We start from the raw sequence: 21,877 nt of genomic DNA, 5'->3' as shown, positions 1-21,877 counted from the left end.
TTTTTTCCTCCATAAACCAAAACATTCTGGAATTTGTTGTGTTTTCTATGTAGTTAATTACTAAACCAGTACCATGTCTGACGTTATAATTGTGAACAGTGAGATTTTGTACAATGATGAAAACGGCTAAAAGATGCTTTTAGCACAAAAATATTCTCTTCGGGTGACAATGTGTGTCATTTAGTTCATTCTCAGTAAAATTGTTTTATAATACACGGGAAACTGCAGCTCAAGGATCAGAATGAACGTTAGTAATGTATTTGAGCAATCATGACAAGAATCTCTTCACAATGTGTGACATTATTATTATTGTTTAATACCCGCATCATTATACCCTGGTCGTCGTTTAGTCCAGATTTATTTGATGAAAGTGAACGGCTTCTCAATATATTGAAGCTGATTCTCACCAATCCGTCTCCTCCAGCACACTATTAACATGCGTGTCAGGCTCGTGGTGCAACCAAACCCCACACATTACACACACTCTCACTGTTCTGGCTCTAACCGATGAAAACCCGTGTCGCCTACATCATCTAGAACCTGATTGGCCCGCCGCGCTGTCGGTCACTGTTAGCCCAGCCCTCATTGTTTGTTTGGTTCCGTTTTATGCTGTCCTCTTTCTCTCTGTTGCGGCGGTGGGTTGGAGCCGCTGTCCCCGCACTGGCACGCTCCTCCGGTTTTATATCCATCCTCCGATTTGATTGCCCCCAAGCCAAATTTTTTCCAAATTTGTACACCCATCACAAAAGTCAACAAGACCACCCCAGTGAAAAGCCTCGTCATTTTAAATCAACGTCAAAAGACTTATTGCCAAGAAAAAAAAGATGGCGGGGACGTCGGGGTCGGCAGTGGCCCGGCTCGAGGGCCGAGAATTTGAGTACCTGATGAAGAAGCGCTCGGTGACCATCGGCCGCAACTCGTCGCAGGGCTCGGTGGACGTGAGCATGGGCCACTCGAGCTTCATCTCCCGTAGGCACCTCGAGATCTTCACGGCGGGTGAGGACGGCGCCGGCGGCGGAGACTTCTACCTGCGGTGCCTCGGCAAAAACGGGGTGTTCGTGGACGGGGTATTTCAGAGACGCGGGGCTCCTCCTCTCCAGCTTCCCCGAGTGTAAGACCACCAAAGTGCATCACTGCAGTAGATTGAAATCAACCGAATTGCACGGCTAAACGCATTTAACGCGGTTGACCCGCGGGTTTTTGTTTTGTTTTGCGCGGCAGCACGTGTCTGTTTGGACCAACACACGTCTCTCATGTTTCCTGCTAAGCCGCACAGCGTTACTAGCATGTCGGCTAACGTTCACTTGCCCCCTTCATTATCTCTCCTTCACACCAAATTTCTACAGCACACATCCCTCAGTACAGTATACATATTCCAAGACAGACGTTTTTTTTCTTTTCTTTAGCGATATACATAGTGTAGCTAATCAGGTATTTAAAGTAGAACGACTCAAAGTGATTAGCTACAGGGCAACATCCTGTCCTTTAACCCTTTCAGCTCCTCATCTGTGCGCTGTGATTCAATCCCTGATTCCTTCACATTATATGATTATATGAGCAAATGCAGTGCTATTATTATTAAAACTTCACTCCTTTTGTTTTGTGTGTAATTGTGCTGGAAAAGGGGGTTTGTGATTAATGCTTGTAACCCTGACTCAACAGCAGGACTTTGTGTATCCATACTACCAAAGCATTGCTTGTTACACTGCTTTAAAATTGTGACTTGTAAGAATAAAGAGCTGAGTTTGTTTATTTTATTTTTTTGGTTTTGAGCTAAGATCAGGTTTTTCACAAATCCATTCAAATGGTGCTTTTTATTTCAACCTTCGAAAGTTGGTCCTGGTTTAAAGTTTTTTGGGAAGCCACAGGATTTGCACAGTTGAAAGATTTCATCGTTTATATGATTTGAAATGTTGATAGTTGTGTAAAGCCTTGTTGCAGGTTGTGAGCCACAAGAGTATAACTATTAATAAAATGTTATTTAGTCCAGATATATATATATATATATATTTTATTTTATGAATTGCACGAAGCAGATTAAATGTCCTCAAGTTCACGCTAGTCTCAGCTTGGTCTTTAAAAGTTTAGCAGTGCTTCAAATATATCTGTGTGTTAATAAAAATAAAAAGGAGTATGTCTTATGTAAGCTGGTCAGGCTGGTACCCATATATAAACTACAGATGCTTGTGGGTTCTGTTACTGCCTGGTAATTGGGCCTGTGCCTTGTTTACGTCTGCTACCTTGAGTCTTGCTAATACAAAAGGTTAAGCTTAATTTATTTTTATTTTAGATTAAGGGTTTTGATTGTGTAGGTGCAAAATAGGCTGTTTGTTGCAAGTATCTTAAGAGACCATGTCTAAATGTCCCATGAATGTCATCCTCTTTCTTTTAAAGGTGCACATTTCGCTTCCCCAGCACAAACATCAAGATCACATTCACCGCCCTGGCCAGCAACAAGAAGGATAAGAGGAACACCCCAGAGTCCCCCGTGAAAGCCGTCCAGCCTCAGATCTCGCCCCTGACCATCAACATTCCAGATAACATTGCCCACCTGATGAGTCCTCTTCCCTCTCCCACAGGGACAATCAGGTACACCGTCATCTTCATATTCATATTCAACAGCTATTCATGTGCATTGGTGCTCATAAGGAAGAATGACATGCAGCGTGCTGGATAAACTCCTGGTATTTTGTATGTTATTGTGTTCTTTTGCAAGAGCTGTTGATGCCCCGAAAGGTTTGTTGGTCGAATTATTCTGATCAGAGAGAAAGATTTCAAACCTGTCTGCAGCCTTCTAGCAAGTTAACAGAATGTGTCTACTAATTTAACCGTTTTGCTTTTTTTAATGTGTTTTGATGAGCAAATAGAATTCTGGATGTGTTTGTACATTTTTGGACACTAAGATACCTGTGTGATTCTGAGCGTTGCTATTAAATGATTGCTTACCCATGGGTTGATTTTATTAGCTTAAAGCTTACGTGACCAGTGGCAAACGCGTAAACAAACGCTGTAGCATTTATGATTTTTGGACCCCTAGCTACAGTGATTTTGGAAACACCTGAAAATGATGCTTTTCTGCTTTTTGTTTGTTTGTTTTTTGGATAAATCTGCAGTAAGACCCAAACATGGATAAAATTCACCTGGTAGAAAAGCTCATTCACTGAACGGGAAAGGATCGTAGTTGTGAAAGATGCCCGTTTGCCAGTCCCTCCAGGATTTCGCAATTTTGCAAATTCCGTAATATTCGGAGGAGCTTGCAATTTGAAAAAAATTATCGCAGATTTGAGCCAAGATGCATCATGTGACATCCTCACAACACCCGTTCAGCCAAAGCCCTCTTCGATTCACGTGTGTCAAACATGAGTACAGCTAAATCTGTAATTTACCAACAAACATCACGGCAAAAGATAATTTCATGCAATTGTCGCTTCACCAATTCAAATAGTTTTCAGCAGAAATGACAAATTTTGAAAAATCCCACAGCAAAAAAAAGCATTTTTGGCCACGACAATCACACAAAACTCTTGTTTGAGACTTGTTTGCTGTTCTGGTAGCAGTTACTTTTATTTCATGGCTTTTTTTTTTTTTTTAATCTAGGTGAACTTTGACTTATGAAATCATGAGCCTTGGTCTTGTGAGCCTGTAGAAACAAAGTAGATGGGACTGTGGGTTCTTTGGTAAAAATGGAGGAGCTTCTTATTATTAAGTAGCAGACAATGGACTATTGCTTCACTGTGTTTTTACTGTTGCACACATCTTAAAAAAAAAGAAAAAGAAAGAAAGAAAATGAACCTCCTTGTTCACAGACATGCTCATGCCCCCACGTGCATCCAACAGCTAGGATTTTCTTGGTAGCAATGTTCGAACCTCTGTTAGAATAGGATGCATTTTGAGGGAAATCATCACCGAGTATGTTTTTGGGAGTGAGAACAGTCATCGATAAGAGTTTCTTTCACTAGGACCTTTTCCTTATTCAGAAGCCTGGACACGGCCTGTGAGGGTGTTCTCGAGGTTGAGTTGGTGATGTAAACAGGAACGTATTTCAAGTGTGTTTCATGCAATCGTCCCAGTATTTAGACAGTTGGCTTTGCAGCTGTTTCTTATTAGGGAGGAACGTTCATGTGAAGTCACAGAGCCTCCACAAGATGGGAGGCTTTATTTTAAGCCCTAACTGGTTTCATTAAAGCTGTGAATAAATCCCTAAATAAATCAGCCAAATATCCATTTAAAAAAAAAAAACAGGCATATTTCGCAAACAAACATCAGAACACAATTTAGAAGAAAGCAGTAAATGTGTAAGATAAGGCATGTGATGGTACACATTCACACCATGTTATGAGACAATAATTGCATACTGACGTGTATTTGATGTATTTATTTATTTCTTGGAGCTGGGTGTGTGAAAACTATGATAATGTGTTGTATGGTTGGCAAAACGAATACAAGGCAAAAACTACAAGTCAGAGCAGCAAAGCTTAGAGGCATGTCGTCAAATTTCTTAAAATAGTGATGGATGGGCTTTAAGTTCATGTTGCCCTTCTAAATGAAAAAACAACTTTAAATAAACTAACAAATGAAACAGTTGTTAAGTTTTAGACAGCAGCAGCAGCATATCATTACGGTTGGCTCCCACACTGTGTGTATCACTTTAGTTCACTTGAAATTGCTGAATAGCATCCAAGCTTCCACCAATCTTCATAAATAGCTCTTATAGTGAAGCGCAAGCTGATGAAATGGAATTTCTAAAAAGAAATGATCAATAATAATTAGATCTACTGATACAAAATATAGGAAAATACAAATATGGATTATAGAGCGAGTCAAACTCTATATCTCAAATGGACACACTAATTGACTACTTATAATATTACTCCTTATGTTTCTTTTTTTAATGTCCCATTTTTTTTTTTTCACCTTCTCGCTTCTCCCTATCCCTTATCTTCCAGCACGTTTTTACTTCTTTAACTAGGGATGTCATGATACCAAAAATCTAGTAGTCGGTACCGATACCACCAAAAGTACTCTATACCAAAGTCGATACCACGGTGTGGTTAAAATAAAATTAAAAACTCATGGAGGACATCCTCCTCTGGCTAATACTGGCAAAAAGAGAGCAAGAGGGATATTTTAGTTATCAAACACTGTCTGACAATGAGTAATAAAACACAAGTGCTAAGGTGCACTCCTAAGCACGCGCGCACACACACCCCTTATACTCTGAATGCAAGCATTAGTTAAATTCACTGATCTGGTGGCAGGCTAGAAAGATTTATTAAAAGCATGAACATTTGAATAATTATTAGTGACATTAGGCTACATTTTGCTGATGGGCTGAATGGCGATGCATGGTGGACCATTAGGAGGTAGTGTATAACATTACATTGCGTTAGCGTCGTTAACAAATAACTGGCTATCGCAAACATTACATGGAGCATAATGTTAGCTGGTTTCACGGCAACAATGCAGCTGCCTCAAACAAACATAATGTAGGACCGTCTTTCAGGTGCTTCGCCAAATTCCAGGTGTTTCCTTGCTTTGTCTGAAATGAGCGATAGCATCGGTCGCGCATCGGTTGCACACCGGCTTCAGAGCATCAATTATATGTTTGTCATTCGCCTCGAATGCGAAGTATTTCCATATTTGACTCTTACCACCTTTTCTCTCAACGAGTCAGGGCGGAGCTAAACTTCGCCATCTTCTGTAGTTTTTCCCGTGTGCTTGTAGGCGTTCTTCTTCTTTACCACTTGTGGACTGACTAAAACACTTATGCGTATTTGCTGCCCCCTTCAGTTCCGGAAGAATTGCAACCTCAGTACCTTCATTACCAACGGTGCTGCAGAAAAACAAGTACCGTCACGTTTTAAGAATTTTGTTACCGAAGTATCGGTTCTCGTGACATCCCTATCTTTAACTATTTCCCATTTGAACTATTCCATTATTATTCATTTCCTAATCTCCTCACTGCTTATATGATGATGATGATGATGAGGGCATGTCTAAACCTCTCCAGGCGTAAGATTGGTTCAGAGTATTCTGGACTGACAGTGATGGTCAATGCTCACTAGAGCAATCAGTTGTCTTTGCCCAGTGAGTGGCTGTTGATTAGGACGCTATCTGACTGCATGTAGATGATTCTAGCCTCTCATCAGTCAACGTCACTGTAAGACAGCATCTCAGATATTTTCAGAAATGTCTTCAAACCCATTCAAAATGTCAGGACGCTATCATTTTTTAATTATAACTACCTCTGTTTCATACTACTAACTGGACAGGCTCGGAAAATACTTCTGAATTCGGTACTGAAATGATTCCCTTGCAATTGTTTTTTCATCGAAGGTTTTAGAAATGGAATTTTAAAAAAAGTGTGGGATTACTAATTAGTGGTTAATTATGCAGTGTAATACTTCATATAGTTTGTACAGAAAGCACTGGAAGTGGTTATATCTGTCATTCATCTTCAGTAACCACGCTATCCTGGTCAGGGTTGAGGTGATCTGGAGCCCATCCCAGGAACACTGGGAGGCAGGGACACACCCTGGATGGGATGCCATCATTTACCCCTATGGAGAACTTGGTGTAGCCTGTTCACCTACTGGCTATGTGGGAGGAAACCCACATAGACACTGTAGTGTTTTTAACATCTGCTTATATTCACCCTCATACTGACTCTTCAGTAGCATCAATAACACCCTGATCTTGTACTTTAAACATGAAAATTCTCATGCAGATTCGATTTTGATTATAGTCTGCGATTTAAATTTTTAAAAAAAAATTTAAATCAGCATTCTCAAAGTGTTTTCAGCGTGCTAAACATCCAACAAGAGGAAATAATTTCCTGGCCTGTTGCTCTAATAATATTAAGAAAGCGTTTAAATCTTTTAGTAAATCTGAACGCTCATCAGTTTTTCTTTTCAGTGTACACTCAGAGGGCTAGATCTAATAAAACCCAAAAACAGATCTGATGTTGTACTCGGTATCAGAAGACTAAGATATATATATATATATATATATATATTAGATATAGATATATATAGATATAGATATAGATATATAGATAGATATATAGATATATAGATGCATGCATTCTGCAGAAAACATTCAAGCAATATCATAATCAAACGCTTTGGCTTAACTTGGACATACGAACTAAGCTTAGAGTTCGCATGATCACTTTCTAATCTAGAGAGCATGCCTGGTGTAGAGTGCTTTATCAAGGTCAACATATGTGGAAAATTCTAATCACGGTAGCCCTTTATAAACCTAAATCCAGAGCTGCTGGTTGAAGTTCACGACACACTGCCTGATTTTATGAATACTAAATCCCGCTGTTTTACTTTCACTGATTTCAGCAAATTAACCAATCTAGTGTTCTAGGAGCTTGAAGGGCAGAAGGCTCTTTCCAGGACGATAGCTGGGAAGCCGTCCAACTAGACATAATTTCTCACGGAACAGCTTACCGCTGTTCCTACGGACATTTATAATACATCATTTAAACACCACTATGTGCCGAGAACATTTAGGACGTATCCGTTTTCTTACCCAAGAAAACACCAGTCGTATAGCAGAGTTGTATATTTCTGTACTGCTGAAATGTTTGGAAGGACTGGTGTTGGATTGCATCAAATTCCATCCGCTTCACTCTTGCAGTTTGCTTATAGGGAAAATAGATCTGTAGAAGGTGCAGTTTATTAGATTGCAGCTTTGCTTTTAATATAATCATTCCCCCAATGCTTATTAGTGAGCAAGCCTCAAAGGGTGAAAATTGCCAATAAGCTTTCTCATGGACTTGTTTTAAGTACAGCATCTCCCCAAGGTTGTGTGCTCAGCCCTATTCTGTTTTTGCACCCATGATTGCCCAGCACTATATGACGACAATTGTTTATCAGATTTTAAGAAAAATTTGATGCTGGTTGCGTGACAGTAGTCGGACTGGTTACCTCCGTAACTAATCAAATTCTAGAAACGTGATCCACAACCTGGCGAAGTGGCGATAGACCGATCATATAGTTGTAAATCTGAGACAATCTGTACAGATAGTTATTGTTTTTTTTGTTTTGTTTTGTTTTTTTTTCAATAATAAGTCGTCTCACTCCCCTATTACAATCGACAAAATGGAAATTGAAATGAAGAAATCTTTAGATTTGTCTCAAATCGCCTACTTTTGTTATGCACTAAAAGTATATACTCTTTGTGAAGAAAAAGTACATACTTTTGAGTGTGTAGCAAGAGTATGGAAGTACTGGGACATACTTCACATCATGTAACGGAAGAGCATGTCGTTGGCTAGTTACAGTCACAGTAAACAAACACTGCCTTTCAGCTTTTCTTCATTCATTATTCCTTATATAATTTGTACTATATAATTGAAATGACCTTGATTTTATTCTTCATCGTTTCTTTTACACCTCTCTAAAATGCGTCACAAAGCAAACAGTCACAAAGTGGCGGCGGGTAATATCAGCTGAAAAAGTGTCCACAGATCCACACTTTGAAAATCTACCAGAAATAGTTGACCATCCGGGTACCTTTTGGGACACTCGTTTCAACATACTACTATTTGGGGCACGATAATGCTACTCTCGTATACTGTTTTGGACGGATAGTAGGTGAATTGGGACGCAGCACACCTGTTTTATCTGAAGTCACTTCCGAAATGCCCTTTGAAGCCCGGTAGATTACATACTTTTTATTGTAGTATCTTCACCGTTTAAGCGCAAGTCTCGGTAGACTTGTTCGAGGTTTTCATAGATAATGAAATGTAATGTATTTGATAGATTTTTGAGTGTTTTCTCTTCTTTGTGCTGTTGATTTATGTACCATGAATGACGGCTCTCTCCAGTATAAATTCAAGTGTGGTTTTTACCATAAAAGGACTTTTGACTCTCTTTAGGCTTCGTACCTGTTGCATACCTTTTGGCCACGTTTGAGTCACCGCTAAATGAAGAATAATAGCATTACGTTAGTGTTAAATACTGATTGATACTGTCTGTGTCATTGGGGACGGCTGAATCTATTCCAGCTCAAGCTATGGCTCTGCAAACAATGTGGTCGTAGGTAATTTTAAAGAGGTTCTTTTATTACTGCTCTCGAATTGCTAAGCTATTAATAATGCACTACAATACTGTAGTTATGGACATGCTTTAGCTTCTTTACCTATTCCAATTGGCCGCATTACCGATGTTACGTGAACGACTATCAGCGTGAAGTAGAGCCCATTGCTAGTTGTCCCACAGCATTAATAAAGCATTAGACTTCACGTAGACACAGAAGTGCGGCTGTATGATATTGAGGTTTATTCTTCCATAGTCTTTCCTCTGTGTGTTTTTATGTTCTGCTTGACAAAGAAGTTTGGTCAAATGACCTTCCTAAAATACCCTGGCCCAGCTATAGTTTCACTGATATTTAATATGACTTTAATATGGTGGTACTATTCTAGACAATAACAAGCGAGTGCTTCCTGTGACCCAACTCCCCCGATATCAACATTTGCAAATGTTGCATGAGAAAATAGAAAGCATATGAAGGACTAAATATGTGCTGGAATTGACCGAATAGGTAATGTGATTAGGAAAAGTAATTTGTAAACAAGAGTAATACAGTTATTTTCAATATTGTATTGACTGAGGCTATGACAAATTAAAAGCATTTTTAATAAAGCAATAAGCCCCGCGAGGCCGTGGTTTAGTGATTTTGGAACAGATAAGGGGTGTTGTTAAAAACCCCCTTAGCTGTTCTAAACTCACTGTAAACAACGTCTTCGCTGGGCTTATTGCTTTTATAAAATGGTTACTACATATACCTAAAGTAAACACACAGCAACAAAAAAATGCCATAATATATTGATGATAAATAATCATTCTTCTGCTAATCAACGTAGATCTTCAGCAACTTTTAGTAGAATGGTTGCCAAGCAACACACTAAAGATCATGTTTGGGTACGTTGCTCAAACAAAAAGGGAATCTATTACTGATTACTGCATGTAAAAAGTAATGAGATTACTAATTAGTTTACTTTCAGTTACTTTCAAAACCTATCAAATCTACAAAAATACACTACAAAATGAAACTCATAGTTCTTTCAGTAGTTTTAGCGCATGTCAATGTAAGACATGATCAGAAAAAGTTGGATCTATCATAACACTTGCCTTGGCAAGGCTAATTTGGTGTCGCTAGCCAAGGGGAGGCACAGCTAAGCTATCATTGTATGGGTTTAGCTGCTACAGGTCCATACAAAGTACATTATCTTTCCTTATGCTATTCCTTATTTTAAGTTAGCCTTAAAGTTAGCCTTGCACAATTTACCGCAATTCCAAATTAAAAGCTAGCAATGATTGTTGTATGAAGAACCATCCCTCCAGTATACTGTATATTAAAATGCACCTATTATGGTTTTTCAGATATTACCTTTCATGTAGTGTGTTATAGAGCTGTTTGTGAATGTAAAAACGTCTGAAAAGTTTCAAAAATCAAAGCGCAGGACGAACGGAGTTATTGAATCCCAAAAAGAAGGAAGTGATTCTGAACAGCTGAAACGAGTCGTTAGTAATTCCAGAATTACTTCCTGTACTAACCTATGTAGGTTTGTAACAAAAACCCGCCTCTAGTCTTCATCAGCTGCTCGCAAGCAGACGGCGCTGAAACTCGTTATGGTAGTAGGCGGTTACTTTTCGAAACACGCTGACAGTGGTAGACCAATCACAACAGACTGGGACATCTGACCAATCAGAGCAGAGTATGCTTTCTGAAAGGAGGAGATTAGAACGAATCCTTTAGAACGGATCATTGAACGAGTCGTTTATGATACTGAGGGGGAAAAAGGTAATGCTGCAGTTTAAATTATGAGCACATTAAACTGATTTGCATGTAAATCTATCGTATGAGTCCTTAAAAACAAAACCACAATAGCTGTGCTTTAAGATGCAAAACCTGCATAAGTGTATTTTCAAATTTGTTCCCTTTTAATGTGGCGTCACAAGCCAGACCGCTTCCAAAATACCTGGCTTGGGAACAATTTGACATTTTACACTTGAATCAAAATAACAATGTGTTCTCCTGATTTACACGTTTGAATATATTCACATTTAGACGAGCGCTTCTATTCACCATGCCGTCGGCGAAACGGATTCATGCAAAATGTTATTCCTTTTCTGTGGGTCTGCCTTTATTACACAGCATGAAAATGCCATTTAATGTGTTTAATTCATATCATTATCGCCTAGCTAAATAGAGTGGATAGGAGCAGGAGAAATTCTGAAGTCTGCCAATCTCGTCAATCTGCCTCAAAACATGTCGCACAAAGCTTGATCATGCAACATGAAGGTGACGCGTTGTCTTGGTTAGCAAGGCTTTCAGGCGGAAATCCAGGACAGCATATTTGTTTATCTGGTTCAGTCTTCAGCACATGAAAACAGACTGGAACAGATGATGACTGCTGTACCATCAGTGAATTCAGGATGCTAATATTAATACAAAATTACTTGCAACCAAGTGTTGAAGATCTCTTCTAGGAACAGCATAGCTTCTACATGGTGATAAGGGAAGAAAATGTGCTAAATGTGTTGTGACTCCTACATAATTTGGATTCAAAATATAGAAACAAAATGCAAGTCATGTTCCAGCTCACTGTGTGAGTTTTGGTTATTAATTTCATCCTAGCAACGCTCTTCTTTTTGTGTTTCCCAAGTGCTGCGAACTCATGTCCATCCAGTCCTCGAGGAGCAGGACTATCCAGTTACAGAGTAGGGCGTGGGCTCACTGCCGAACTCATAGGGGACAACTCGCAGTCTGAAAATGACAAAGAAGCCTCTGGAGGAGACAGTCCGAAGGTATGACAACTCAACCCTAAAGTCAAGATAAATATGTGATTTAAGTATGACCAGTAGTAAATGATTATCACTAGACTCTCACACATTGTGGATAATGTCTCTCACACACACAGTACGTTTACATGGACAAAAATAATCCGATATTAACCAGATTAAGACGATACTCTGATTAAGAAACTACCATGTAAACAGCGATTATTGATGACCTTAATCCAACTAAAGTCATACTCGAAGTAAACACAAATCGAATTAAGACGTGTGGAGTATTCCTGTTTTAGTTACATTATCGATGTGCATTACAGACATGTACACACCTTAATCACTCTATTAATGTCGTGTGGGAATTTTCACCCCATTTTGTGACAGGACATGTACACACACGGCAGTGCTCAACCATTTGACGGCAAACAAGAGAGCACGGCTGCGTCCGAAACCGCGTACTTGCCTATATAGTGGGAGAAATACATGTATCTCAGCTACTATATAGTAGGTAAGGACGCAGGCCACGGCTGTTGCACGTATAGCATGACAAATAATTAACTGCACTTGAAGCTTTCGTAAAATTAAATATAAAACACCCAAAACTGTATACGGTACCATAACGAAGACGAACGGTATGTCGATACGTGAAATTCTGGAGGGAACGTCGGACGGTGTGGCGTGGGGACGTAATGACGTGTGCCGTTAATGGATCTATGTTCTATAACATGTAAGCCGGGAACATGAAAGGAATATTCTAAAAGCAACTCGTAAACACCTTAATCACAATATTGTCTTCAGACAATTTTGTTATTATTGTTAATAAGGTCAATATTATTGACCTTATTCAGAATAAGGTCAATAATTAGATTACTGCTGTCCATGTAAACATAGTCACTGGCTAATCCAGAGCATAACATCTGCATGCTTCAGTAATAAATATAGAGATGGTGAAAATACACAGTTTATAATACATAAGGTTTCCTGAGAAATGAGGTGATTCGTTCAAAGTTCCTTCACTCCCTGACTCTTTTATTGATGATAAACTTAATACCATTGACTCCAAACTTCACACTTCCTTGTAATGAGCACACTCCCAGCATGGTGCAACTCTAAGTTGGGGTGAAACTAATTCATTCCATTTGTGCATGTACATCAGACTATAAGCCCTTGCCTGAATGTGCCATTTTCAACTGATTAAAAACATTCAACATTATAAAAGTACAATAAGCGAAAATGACCGTGTTGGTGCGATGCATTCAGACCCTTCGCATCATATAAAGAAACAGAAGCAGTACAAATCTAAACCTGGTTGGTGTTCTCTGATGTGACTCTGGGTGGAGTCTCTGAAGCTTTCCTTATTCTGCTGTTAGCTAGCTGTGCTGTCAGTCACGTAGCTCTCTCTAGCACTTGATGTCTTTTTGAATCGTGTGTTCTCTAATATGCACATACCTAATATGAACCTCCCAGTCGCCACGGTGATTTCTATAGCCTGGACTGAATCGGTGTGGAAGGGCTGCCTGAATGCAGCAGAGAGCAGTTTGTGTTTACGCCATATTAGCTGTATGATTGAGGTATTAATATTTATAACACATTTGGCAGATTTGCAGACTGTAAGGGTCCGGTTCACCAATCACTGCCCGTGAGGGTCGTAACTTATCAGGCTGCCAAAATGCTCCCATACGTCCATCCATCCATCCATCTTCTATACCGCTTACCCTTCCTTCAGGGTCACGGGGAAACCTGGAGCCTATCCCAGGGAGCATCGGGCACAAGGCGGGGTACACCCCGGACAGGGTGCAAAATGCTCCCATACACCAGACCTTAAACATTCAGCATTGACCGTAGCCATTGCTGTTTTTCTCACTGTAGTACAATAGTTTGCCAGCACACTAGCGTGGCTCATGGAAACGGCATGCTTAGGAGAAACCCCTGTAGCCATTCCTGATCCAAGATAAAGAGGACGTTTAGAGGAGCTTGTGTGGGCTTGATTAAAAGTTTAAATGTTAATCTCTTTTCATATAAGCAGTATATTATAACAAATGGTCTGCCTTTTTTTTTATGCAGCCTGTAGAACATATTGTTTCATACACAGATGTATTGAATTAAGAGCCTCCTATCGAATGATAGATGGGTAGCTATACCAAAGATGGGCATTACCTAGTTTACACTGAAAGGGAGAATTGGAGGCATTGTAAAGGCACCAGTTATTCATACTTATTATTGCGTATAATGTGAATGAACAAGACTGATGTTGGCCTAATACAGGGGTGGGCAATCTTATCCGGAAAGGGCCGGTGTGGGTGCAGGTTTTCATTCCACCCAAGCAGAAGGCACACCTGATTCCACCTGTTTAATCAGTTGATCTTGGCTTTCAATAGATTCAGGTATGGGATCCGCTTGGTTGGAATGGAAACCTGCACCCACACCGGTCCTTTCTGGATAAGATTGCCCACCCCGGTCTAATACAAAGACTGATTTAGGTTCCCCGGAGCTTTAGCCATTTACTGATACTGATTTAAACATCATCTGGTTTTACCTCGTATGGATTCAGATGAACATTTGCCTTAAATTAATTTTCATTCTTTCTAAAATTTCTCGCACCGCCGTAACTTGCGGGATACTTCTTCATAAACAGATCTACAGTATTAGTGTGCTCTGCAGAGCTCTGATGCAATTTCTACCTTTTTCATAGAAAAATATGATAATGAAATTTGCTCTTGCATCATTGGTTTCATCAAAGACTAGAAAGCAGTTTACCACATGGTGTGATGGTGTGCATTAGGATGCAGTGTTTCTGCAGCAGCACGTTGTATAGGCACCTTGAGACACCGCAAATGATAAATTTGTGCTGCTTTATCGTTTTGCTTTCGTGAGCAAACGACTTTGTGACTTATTTACTGTGGAGGAAGTGTAAATATGATTCATCCCTCATTTTGTGTGTACAACAGGATGACTCTAAACCGCCCTACTCATATGCACAACTGATTGTCCAAGCAATTACCATGGCTCCAGATAAACAGCTCACTCTGAATGGAATATACACCCACATCACTAAAAACTACCCATACTACAGAACTGCAGACAAGGGCTGGCAGGTTAGTATTTACTGAGTTTTTGTGAAATTTCTGTTTCAAGTATGTTTTTAAAATTTGAATTTTATCATTATTTTTTTTGTATAACCTCTTGTATAGAGCATAAGGTCACAAATTAATCATCTCCTGTTTTGCCCCCCCCCCCCCCCCCCCCCAGAATTCTATTCGCCACAATCTGTCCTTAAACCGCTACTTTATCAAAGTGCCCAGATCCCAAGAAGAGCCTGGCAAAGGTTCATTCTGGAGGATAGACCCCTCCACAGAGGGCAAGCTGATGGATCAGGCCTTCCGTAAAAGAAGGCCTCGTGGCGTTCCCTGCTTCAGGACCCCGCTCGGCCCACAGTCCTCCCGGTACTCAAAGCCAAACGCCTCTGAAGCTCACTTTGCCTTAAAATAAATGATGTTTTAGTTCTTATTTTGAAAGTGTTTCATTTTGTAAACGTTCCAGCCTTGTTTGTTCCAGGAGTGCTCCAGCCTCTCCTAACCACACGGGGGCGCTGTCAGCCCACTCTAGTGGCGTACAGACTCCTGACAGCTTGTCGCGAGAAGGCTCTCCTGTTCCCACAGACCCCGAGCCCTCCCCTGCCTCTGCTCCAGCTGCTGCAGTTCAGCCCAAACTAGCAGTCATTCAAGAGGCTCGCTTTGCACAGAACACATCAGGTAAGTCTGAAGCAATGAGTAGAAATTGTTTGGGGGATTTTTTTATGCATTTGAAGGATTTTGGAATACGTGTGGCTGCCAGAGAACACCTGTCTGAAGTCACTGCGGTTAAATATTTAAAACCGATTAATCAGCTTTTTCCGGCTATAATGTATTTTGGCGTGTCTGCTTTAAGCCAACACGTTTCTCCTAATCCAATTGGAAAAGTTTTATTAACTTTAATCTTGACTAGGCTTTCTGGGAAGAACATGTTGGGTAAATAAGGAGCCGGTTTATTAAACGCGCATGTAAAAGTGACTAGCAATAAAGGCACGTATAAAGATGTAGCAAGAGAGAACTTACTGACAGGAAGGTAGGCATGGTCAAATAAAAGAAACAGTAAAAGGTAATAGAAACAATCATTCGTCTTCATTAACTGCTTTATCCTTGTCAGTGTCAGTGTGGTCAGGAGCCAGTCATGGGAACACTAGGCATGAGCTGGGAATACACTGCGAGTGAGATGCAAGTCCACTGTACAATGTTCACATGATGACATCACACACTTATTCACACCTAGGGAGAAATGTAACATATCGACTAAATATATTTTAGTCAGTTTTACTCGGACTAAAATGGCATCGAATATTAGTCAACGGCATTTTAGTTGAAGAGAAAATGCGAAAATTAGACCAAATAGTCACACATTTAAATATTATCTTAGCCAGTTTTCACATGTGTTTGTTGTGAAAACCTGATCTCCTGAAATATTACAGTGAGTACAGTACTGTAATACAATATTGTGCCCTGGGTAGACTGCTAGGTGCGTTAGCTGGACTGTTAATCATCCGGGGCTGAGCCCAGATTCTTCTCCATGCATTTTCTCCAGCTCAGCTAGTAGCCTATGTTTTGTTGTCCATGATCAGAATAAGTTGGATTTATCATAAAACTTGCCTCCGGTGTTGTCACTGTTTTATAGGACTTCCAGACCGATAAAATATAAAACTTTTCTAACTAGACTAGTTTGGTGTCACTAGCCAAGGGGACGCACAGCTAAGCTATCACTGTATGGGTTTAGCTGCTACAGTGCCATGCAAAGTACATTATCTTTCCTTATGCTCTGCTCGTATCATGTTCACGTAAACTGGAACTCGTATAGACATTTACACACCTTGTTTTACTGCTCAGCATCAGAGGATGTTGGTGTTTCCGTTTCAACCCCTATACTGGTGTAAAAAAGGAAAAAAAAGGCATCTATCCATTTTCCCCTCACGCTGACTGTGTGAGCTAGCATTTGGCAGAATTGAGAGCCGTCAGCCAATAAGACACGAGTATTTTCCTGTAAACCCTGTCTGATTGGGCTCACCTCCGTTCACTGAAGATATAAAATTACAACACCGCCGTCTCCTTTTACTAACATTCAGTTACGTAGTGACAAACCGCTTCAAGTGGAGAATTATTCTGATTCTACCTAGCGCATTACTTAAGTGCATTTGCGTCCATTTTATGCAAAAGCAAATTGTAATATTAGCTTTGTGTTGTGTAAATGTTTGATTAATCTCGTATAGGATGCATTTGGGTAAGTTAATTAACCCGCTAGTAAAGCGCTTCAGTTTACCGGTGTTCATTCACTCTTCAGCTCACGCAGCTTAAACGGGTCAATCTCCGACATTGACTATGACTGGATTATTTGAAACACTAGAACTATTACCTCTTTTTAGTATCTTTTTTTTTTTTAAAGTATATTTTAATTAAAGTCGGTGCTAGCGCTTGTAACACAATTTAAATTCGAATGCACGATTTTTGCGTTTTTAATCTTAAATTCAACAAATATTCAAAGTTCGAATTTTTATTTGACAGCTCTAGAGCAGGCAAGAGGACAGCAGCAGTGTGAGTGGCTAAAATGTTGGTCACATTCATTCTTAGGTAAACAAACATGCAGGTAATCACAGTGGGCAGTATCAAGGTCAGCAAAAATGATCGAGGCCATGTCCATATATCGTACAGTAAGTCGATAAAGTAATTATCATGACTGGCCTATGTCAGGTGTTGAAAAGCGTTTGATGTAATGCATGACTTTGTGGTTGGATGATATTATGCAGTTTTGTTCCAAATGAAGCCTGTACAGTAGTTTATTCTTACCCACCACTGCCATAGAGCTCAAGTTAATGCTGCTTCTCTCACAGGTTCTCCAGTCTCCAGTCAACCCGTGCTGATCACCGTCCAGCGGCAGCTCCCACAGAGCCTCAAACCGATGAGCTACGCCGTGGCTACACCAGTCACCACCTCCACCTCCCAGCAGCCCATCATGCAGACACTCCATGTGGTGCACCAGATCCCTGCAGTCTCAGTGACTGCCGTTACGGGCTTCGCTACAGCCAATGCGCGCACACCAGAAGACCAAGTTGTGTGCAAAACAGAACCACTGGAGAATGGGGATCACCAAGAGGTCAAAGGTGAGCAACACTCGAATTTTGACATCACATTTGATGTAAATTGGCGTTGTACAATACCATTCATTCCACTTTATTATTATTTCCCCCCCCCCAGTGAAAGTAGAACCTGTGCCTGCCATCACAACTGCCTCTATAGGTGCAGCTACTCGTGTCCTTCAGACTTCTGCAGCCACTCCCATACAGACAGTTACTATAGTGCAGCAGGCACCTTTGGGACAGCATCAGCTTCCCGTTAAGGCCATCACACAAAACGGCACACATGTGGTGGCTGCAATCCAAGGATCAGCAAACACTGGTAAGGAACCTGCAGTGTTTCTTTTCCACACATGCTGCAAAGGAATCTTCTGAGCATGAAGCACTACAAAAGACGTGAGGATTTTGGTATCAGGTCAAATGTGTGGTGGCTGGGAAAACCTTGTACATGGCCAATTTTGGTGATATGGTGAGATTTTCTGTTTTATATGTAGGTTCTGAAATATCCTGAACCAACTTTTTTTCATATATCTCAACCACAAGTTTTATCATTTTAAATTAATTTATTGTTTACCCCCAAAAGTGGCGTGAGGTAAAAATCACTTGCGGCATTTAAACCTCATGAACCTCATCGTATCTCTTCCCTCATCTGATCTCTGTTTGCTTTTACAGCAGTGCAGAACTAATTGCTGATTAATTCAACCACTTCTCTGGACTAAATTTATTATTATTAATGCATTATTATTGGCCCATTTAAACATTTTTAAACTGCTAGCTGTACCTTGTGTGTAAGCGATCTTTGTTTTGATGACGATGTGACAGCCCAGGGGCATTGTCTGTATCAGATAACGAACTGAACTGATTAGGCTTATTATCGGTTCACTATGGCGCATAGCTATAACATCTTGATCGAATCATGAGAAAAGCAGACATCTGTAGGCAGACTGATTGTTTTTACTGCTGTCTCTTTGTTAAACTGGCTCATTACCCAGCACGATCATTGCAGGCAGACAGCCTAGGAATGGTTCCAAAAAAAATGAAATATAAAAATTTCCACATTGTTTTGGTAAAGTGTATTTGTTTTCTTTAAATAGACATGTCAAACTGCATTATTAGCAGAAAAAACTTGATTTTGGTCGTCATTTGGGCTGTTTTCAGAATTCAGGCGAAGACGCGTCTGACAAGTCTCACAAAACTTAGCCGTGGGATAATGTTTCTAAAAACTTTAATCCAGCTTATATTGTAAAATTCATCTTTTAACATTTGAAAACAGGGCAAGTTTGAAATGATGTAAATCATGCACGTTTATTCAAGATTGTAGGCTGATTTCGCAGATTGTCTGCTCTTTCTTTACAAGGCCCTTTGGCTTAACCGTTACAGAAAAAAATAGTGCTTTGTTTCATCTTTACAAGCACTGACAAATAATTGAACTTTTTCTGTTGCCTGAGGATATGCCTGAGCAGTCAGGGGAAGGATTCATATTACACACACCCAGTAGCAAGAATAGTTAATGAATTACATAGTTGACTACTGCAGCTCTATGGTTTTTAGAACTATAGGGTGAATTTGTTTTTCCTCTTCAACATGTGACAGTATTGACAACACCTCAGAGTAATTTGGACACTTGTTACTTTTTTGTTTAAAAAAAAAAAAAAAAAGAAGAAAAATTTGAAAGCATTTAAAAGTTTTGTGTTATGTCTTGTTTTGTTTTCCTCTGTGCCCAGTAGCCAGTCCTCTCCACATGCTGGCCACTCACGCCTCTGCGTCAGCGTCTTTGCCCACCAAAAGGCAGAACGGCGACCAGTCCGAGCAGCCTGACCCCAAACGGCTCAAGGCTGATGACGGAGGGGACACGGGGGCCGTTCCCGCCGCAGCAGAGAGGGACACCACCGATTAGAGCTGCCACGTCACTTTCCTTTAACCTCACAGACCCTTCTTAGTTGAAACCACACCCACCATAAAACCCACGTTATCTCTTGTTCAGTCTAAGGTGCCAAACTGGGAAGTGAGAAGCAAATTGGAGGAGAGTAGAACGATTTAAAGATGGCACAGACACGTGCATGATGTGCAAAGTCGAAGAAAGACGTGCTGAGGTTGTGAGGAGGACAACTAGAAGTGGACAGCGAGAAAGTGACAGGAGACCTTTTTAGCAAAAATATTTAAGTACTCACTGACATATGCATACATATATTGATATAGTGTACTTAAAGCTACGAAATGTACTTTAGATCAAAACTTAGCAGGAAGGTCCATGCCCCCATCTCTTCTACCTCTGGGCAGAACTTAGAATGGTGAAGAGATTGCGATATGGATTTTTTGCGTTCTCTGGACGAATAGCCGGCAGCCTAACATAGCGAGTCCGTTTTAAATTTCAGGAAGCAACAGGTAACATTCGAACATTCCTGTGTATGCAGGTAATTCCACCATATAGGCTGGTCATCTATGGTTTTCCTTAACCGTAGCATAACTTTTGATGGATTTATATTGTACATGCAGTAGATCTAAATTATAGGCACATGTCCTTCGTATCCAGCAAGTTGATAATTATACTGAGCAAATGGGTTCAATTTAAAGAGGTCACATAAGAACTTGCCAAATAGCAAACAAAAAAAAAAAAAAAACAAAGAAAAGAAAAAGAGGTTGGTTGTAAAGCTGTGAACCTGCACACAGCCACAACTCAATGAGGTTTTTCCCTATTCTTTAAACGCGATTCTCTTCAGCAAAAGTAGAATGAGGAGCTTTTTCCTCTATCATGGCAGCTAGCCTCGCTCAATGTCGACCTACCTAATCCAGTCCTTAGTAGATATGCAGTAATTTGTTGTACATGTGTATCTTAGGATATAATTTGTCTGTATTTATGTTCTCCGCGGCACAGGTATTTAACAACGAAAACAGTGCTAAAGTGAGTTCAATGGCATTTATCTCACACGTTTTTCTCGCTTTTTACTTTTTAAACGTATGGACTCGTACATTTATAGAAGTGAATGTAATTGCTTCCTCAAAGAAAACACTATTAATAGAGGACTTGTGTTACTTCTGTTGAAACAAATCCAAATGATGTTTCTCACTTCCTCAAGAGCTTTTTTTTTTTTTTCTTCATATTTTAACAGATAACTTACGAAATAAGGGAATTATATTTCCTATTTGTATTTCACTGAAATATTTCATCAGAGCTTGCATGAAGATGTGTAGAGAGCATATACTGCACCTGAGCTGGTTCCTTAGACAAGAACCAAGAAGGAAAAGAGATGGGGGGAGACTGAGAAGAATCTGCTTTGATTCGGACCACACTGCACTTAAAACTCTTTAATGCTATTTCCTTTCCTCCCTCGACCCTTTTATGTTTTCAGTATGTCCTTGGCTGTGTTAACTTTGTGTTACAGTTGACAGTTGCCCGTTATTATTTTGCGTTGTTCGGACAGCTGAAAGAGATGGCTCGAATGAGATGTATTCCACAAGAAAAAAAATTATGTGGTAGATGTTGTTCTGCTTCAGTGGGTGAAATGCATTTTTTACATAAATTAAAAGCTCCATAATTTCTGTTCGAACTGTGTGTGTGTCAGTCGTTTTCTACAAATGCTGGAGATGACTCGTGTACGTTTTCTGTAGATGGCGCTGTGTGATCACATGATCATCCGACGGTCGCACACATGGCTTCTTCCAGATATAGCCGTGTAAACATTCTGCATTGACAAGTGAGACAGCGTTTAACAAACTGTATTCTTCATGAAGCATTAGTTTTACAAATATTTCTGAAGATAAGGGTTCAGAACAGGTATTAAAGCTAAATTATGAAATGATCTTGCTTTAAGTTTTCCAGTCTGCCTTCCAGAGGGAAGTGAAACTGATGAAGTTTGAAGTATCCAAAACTGCCTCTTTGATTTTCTGCTCAACGTTGACCCTTTGAACAACA

At 40.0% G+C, this 21,877-nt stretch overlaps 1 protein-coding gene across 2 annotated transcripts; it reads left to right on the top strand.

The window, feature by feature from the left end:
• The first annotated feature begins 628 nt into the window (after positions 1-628).
• foxk2a (forkhead box K2a) lies at positions 629-21,512 on the top strand. 2 transcript variants are annotated; one of them, XM_053639504.1, is made up of 9 exons: positions 629-1,111; positions 2,395-2,589; positions 11,684-11,825; positions 14,756-14,902; positions 15,057-15,250; positions 15,363-15,559; positions 17,722-17,991; positions 18,086-18,286; positions 19,692-21,512. In XM_053639504.1, exons 1-9 carry the CDS (start codon positions 825-827, stop codon positions 19,859-19,861), a joined length of 1,803 nt encoding a protein of 600 aa, XP_053495479.1. In that variant the 5' UTR covers positions 629-824; the 3' UTR covers positions 19,862-21,512. The 2 variants fall into 2 exon arrangements, with proteins under 2 accessions (XP_053495479.1, XP_053495478.1); XM_053639503.1 differs by having other exon boundaries at positions 19,689-21,512.
• Positions 21,513-21,877: the final 365 nt, after the last annotated feature.

Source organism: Ictalurus furcatus, chromosome 13 (genome assembly GCF_023375685.1).
Source record: "Ictalurus furcatus strain D&B chromosome 13, Billie_1.0, whole genome shotgun sequence".
Classification (NCBI taxonomy): Eukaryota; Metazoa; Chordata; class Actinopteri; order Siluriformes; family Ictaluridae; genus Ictalurus; species Ictalurus furcatus.
The sequence above is the reverse complement of the archived record's forward strand: the minus strand, read 5'-3'. Positions and strand labels throughout refer to the sequence as shown.

Bases quoted from the DNA above. Each gene is read 5' to 3' on its own strand.
- foxk2a (XM_053639503.1), top strand. From the start codon at position 825: ATGGCGGGGACGTCGGGGTCGGCAGTGGCCCGGCTCGAGGGCCGAGAA. The intron at 15,251-15,362 runs GTACTCAAAGCC...TGTTTGTTCCAG, and splicing joins CTCGGCCCACAGTCCTCCCG to GAGTGCTCCAGCCTCTCCTA. The intron at 18,287-19,688 runs GTAAGGAACCTG...CTCTGTGCCCAG, and splicing joins CCAAGGATCAGCAAACACTG to TAGCCAGTCCTCTCCACATG.